Source organism: Hirundo rustica, chromosome 32 (assembly GCF_015227805.2).
Source record: "Hirundo rustica isolate bHirRus1 chromosome 32, bHirRus1.pri.v3, whole genome shotgun sequence".
Classification (NCBI taxonomy): domain Eukaryota; kingdom Metazoa; phylum Chordata; class Aves; order Passeriformes; family Hirundinidae; genus Hirundo; species Hirundo rustica.
The window spans coordinates 267,828-271,922 of NC_053481.1; the positions used below are offsets into that span (position 1 = coordinate 267,828).

Genomic DNA, 4,095 nt, shown 5'->3' on the forward strand with positions numbered 1-4,095 from the left:
TTTCCAGCCCTGCAGCCACGCCCAACGCTGGCTCCCCGGGGACCCCCCATCCCTTTTGGGGTCCCCTCCGGAGGTGGTGGTGGGCACAGTACACTACTTGTAGGTCTTCAGTGGGGCAGGGGCTCAGGGGTGGCTGGCAGGCTTCCACCTCCATGTGTGGGGCAGGGAGAGTTGAGTTTCAGGGGTTCAGGAGGTGGATTTGAGGTGGAGGTTGGTGGAATGGGGGTGTTGAGTTTGGGGGGCTCCGAGGTGGATTTGGGGTTGGTGGGATGGGGTAGTTGAGTATAGCAGATCCATGAGGCTGGATTTGGGGGCTGTGGGGTGGGGGGAGTCACTTTGAGGGGTGCAGGGATTGGATTTGGGAGTGGTGGAATGGAGGAAGTAAAGTTTCAGGGATCCATGGGCTGGATTTGGGGATTGTGGGGTGGCAGGAGGCATTCTGGGGAGTGCAGGGGTTGTATTTGGGGGTGGTGGGACTGGGAGAGTCATCTTGAGGATTGGATTTGGGGTTAGGGGGATGAGGGGAGTCATTTTGGAGGGTCCATAGGCTGGATTTTGGGGCAGCAGGATGGGGAGAGGCATTTTGGGGTTGGTGGGATTGGGAGAATCATTTTAGGGGCAAAATTTTGGATTGATGGGATGGAGGAGAATAATTTGGGGGGGTCCAGGGGCTGGATTTGGGGGTAGCAGGGGGACACCCCCAACCTGGCATCCCCACCTTGAAGGGTCCCAATTTGTGGGGTCCTAAATTCCCGAGGTGGCTCTGCCCACCCAGGGGGTCCCAATTTTTTGGGTTCTCCTGCCCAGCCAAGGGGGTCTCCACCCAGTGGGTGCCCATGCCAGCCTCCCACAGCTCCCAGCCCTACTGCCGGGGACAACAGGACAGGGGAACAGGGGACAGGAGGACAGGGTGACAGATACCCTGCCACACTCATGCCCTGGGTGCAGGTGGAACTGGAGGCATTTCATTCGCTCCTGACCACAGGGAATGGGGACATATGGAGAGAGGGGACATGAAGCCAGCAGGATACACATCTGGGGACATTACCACCACAGCTCTGGGGACACTCCCATCAGAACACATCAGGTGACACCCAGTGTAGGGCCATGTGACCCCACTGGAGACACTGACCCTCGCCTTGTCCCTAGGGCCTGCTGGGGTCCTTAGAATGCCTTGGGTGGCCCTGGGACACCCTGGTGACTGTCACTTGCTTCTGGGCCATTTGTCACCAGCTGAACAAGATCCTCGTCCTGCCCTGGTGGGGGGTGACATTAGGCTGGGACACCGCAGTGGTGTCAGGGGGGACATGGTGGCAGGAACAGCACTGGGCTGTGCTTTGCCATGGCTGAGATGAAGGTGCTGGTGGCACTGTGGTGGCACAGGAGGCGGCATTGATGCTATCCCAATTCATGTCCCGGATGTCCCCAATCATGTCCAAGTCCCCCCATGGCCCCACCCATGTCTGTATCCCCATCCATGCCTTAGTTCAACAGCTTTAATTTTACCCCAATTTCAGGGCTTTCAAAGTGATGAATAGAAACCTTTTAATTTCAAGGCCAAATCAAAAGGATTTACATGTCCCTGCCGGCAGAACATCCATGTGCTTGGGTGGGTGGGAAGAATTTATTCTGAAGGGGTTTCCACTCCACTGTCTCCACAATTGTGGGTTTTGCCCCAATCTGTCCCCATTTGGCTGTGGAAGATGCCCATTGGCCAGAGAGAATTGAAACAATGGATTAATGTTAAAGAAGACCTCCAAGGATATCCAGTGTTGCTTGATACCACCAGAAGACACAAAATGTAAGATTTTTCTGGGGTTAGAAGTCGGCAAATCTGCTCTCCACAATGGAATTCTGATGTTGGTCTGTGGATGTTTGCAGGTGCCCACAGGGAGCCAGGAGGATGTGGAGCCCCCAGCCAGGTGTCCTCCCAACAAGCATCATTGGCACCATGGATCACTGGGGCTCTGCCCACTGGGGTCACTGGGGATCATCCAGTGCAGATCCTCCCATGGGGGAGGGAGATGGAGCAGCGCACAAAGCTCTTCCTCCACTCAGGGCAGACACAGGGCTTTCCTTAGTGGCACTTCTGTTGGTGCTGGGTTAAGTTAGACCTCTGTGAGAAGCTCTTATCACACTCGGGACACTCATAGGGCCTCTCCCCGGTGTGGATGCGCCGGTGTCTGACAAGGGTGGAGTTCTGCTTGAAGCCCTTTCCGCAGTCAGGACAGTGGAAGGGCCTCTCATCCGTGTGAATCTGCTGGTGCACGAGGAGATCAGTGCTGAGCAGAAACCTCTTCCCACACGCCCGACATCTGTAGGGCCGTTCCCCCGTGTGGCTCCTCTTGTGGACAGTAAGGCTGGAGTTCTGGCGGAAGCTCTTCCCACACTCTACACAGTAGTAGGGCCGTTCCCCCGTGTGGATCCTGCAGTGGGAAATCAGGGTGAAGATCCGGCTGAAGCTCTTCTCACACTCTCCACACTTGTAGGGCCTCTCCCCAGTGTGGATGCGCCGGTGGGGGATAAGGTGAGAGTTCTGCTTGAAGCCTTTCCCACATTCGGGGCAGCGGAAGGGCCTCTCATCTGTGTGAATCCGCTGGTGCAGGAGGAGACTGGAGCTGGTCAGAAACCTCTTCTTGCACTGGTAACACTCGTAGGGCCTCTCTCCAGTGTGGCTCCTCTGGTGTTTGATCATGTCAGAGATCCAGTTGAAGCCCTTCCCACACGCGCCACACTCATAGGGCTGTTCCCCTGTATGGATTCCCAAGTGGCGGTTTAGGAAGGATCTCCACCTGAAGCTCTTCCCACATTCTGGACACTTGTGGGGCTTCTCCCCATCATGAAGCTGCTTAGGGACCCCCAGCTCCGAGTTCTGGCCATCTTCCTGGCCCAGGGTGGATCTTTCTTCCTCAGATCCCTGTGCTTTCCGTCTGTAGCCCTTCCTCGTGTGGGATCTCTGTGGCTTTTCTTCCCTTTTGGATTCCTTTGCCATGGAGCCGCTCAAAACAGCCTCTTCCACGAGGATCTGCCGTGGGGATTTCTCCTCCCTGGTCTCCGTGCTCAGCTCCTTGTCTGGGGGAGGAAGGACAAGGAGAGGATGGGATTTGCCTCCGTGCACAGGGAAGGGGAAGGAGATGTTGTCCTGCAGCCGAGGGCCAGCCTGGGCTGGGAGATGGAGCAGGAGAGAGGGGAAAAGGGGCAGTGACTTCCTCCTCACCTGCCTGGGCTTCCCGGGCCATCTTCCTCTTACTCGCAGACCTCTCCTTCTCCATCCGGCCAAGGTTTGGGAATGGGAAATCCTGCTTTGGAGGGGAAAACAAGGGCTGAGCGTGTTGGCTTTGACGGTGCCGCTGCCCAAGTGCAGCTGCAGCAGTCAGCGCCCCTTTCAGCCCCGGGGGGCCCGGACCCCGCTCATCTCCAGGCTCTGCCCGCCGGTTCCGGGCGATCGCCACGTGCGACCCCCCAAAATCCCACCAGGGCTTTTCCGGCTCAGCTTTGGGCTCCTGCAAGATCCGAACATCCCCTGCCCCGACAAAAAAACCCTCCCGGAGACATCCCCGATGGATTTGGGGTGACCATCCCCTCTCCCCTCACCTGCGGGTTATGGAGGCGGGGAACTTCCTCCCGCTCCTCCTCGTCCTTTTTCTTTCTCCCTCCTCTTCCTCCCGCTCCTCCTCCGCTCCCAGCCCGGCCCGGCCGGTGCCGACACCCAAAAGCAGCCGCGCTCTGCCCTGGAGTTCCAAAGCGACTCCGCCCCGCGCGGCACTGGGAGCGATCCTGAGAGCAGCAGGAATGAAGTGGGAACGCTTTCTCTCCCAGTATCGCTCCTCCTGGGAGCACTGGGAGGGAACTGGGAGCAAACAGCGACCGGAGAAGACCACAGCAGGCCCTGGGCGGGGCCAAAGCGTAGGGCGTGGTTATGCAAATACATGAGCGGTCGCGCGCTGTGATTGGTGGGCGGGAATAGCGTGAGGTTTGCGCTGTCACGTGAGGGGGAGGGGGTGGTGCTGGAGCGATGGCGGCGGCGTCTGGTGAGGGGGGACGGGGAGTTGGACTAGGACCGGGAATGGGACCGGGAATAGGGTCAGGAACCGG

The 4,095-nt window shown here is 58.3% G+C and overlaps 1 protein-coding gene across 2 annotated transcripts; it reads right to left on the minus strand.

Annotated features, from left to right (window-relative positions):
* Window positions 1-1,052: 1,052 nt before the first annotated feature.
* On the minus strand, window positions 1,053-3,880 carry LOC120764612 (zinc finger protein 239-like). Of its 2 annotated transcripts, none has more exons than XM_058423848.1 (3): window positions 3,595-3,880; window positions 3,218-3,302; window positions 1,053-3,072 (listed from the first exon to the last, which is right to left on the minus strand). In XM_058423848.1, the coding sequence occupies exons 2-3, from the start codon at window positions 3,270-3,272 to the stop codon at window positions 2,078-2,080; spliced, it is 1,050 nt and encodes a 349-aa protein (XP_058279831.1). In that variant the 5' UTR covers window positions 3,273-3,302; window positions 3,595-3,880; the 3' UTR covers window positions 1,053-2,077. The 2 variants fall into 2 exon arrangements, with proteins under 2 accessions (XP_058279831.1, XP_058279830.1); XM_058423847.1 differs by having other exon boundaries at window positions 1,054-3,072; window positions 3,218-3,299.
* Between the last annotated feature and the right edge of the window lie 215 nt (window positions 3,881-4,095).

Bases quoted from the DNA above. Each gene is read 5' to 3' on its own strand.
- LOC120764612 (XM_058423848.1), bottom strand. From the start codon at position 3,272: ATGGAGAAGGAGAGGTCTGCGAGTAAGAGGAAGATGGCCCGGGAAGCC. The intron at 3,073-3,217 runs GTGAGGAGGAAG...TTCCTCCCCCAG, and splicing joins GGCCCGGGAAGCCCAGGCAG to ACAAGGAGCTGAGCACGGAG.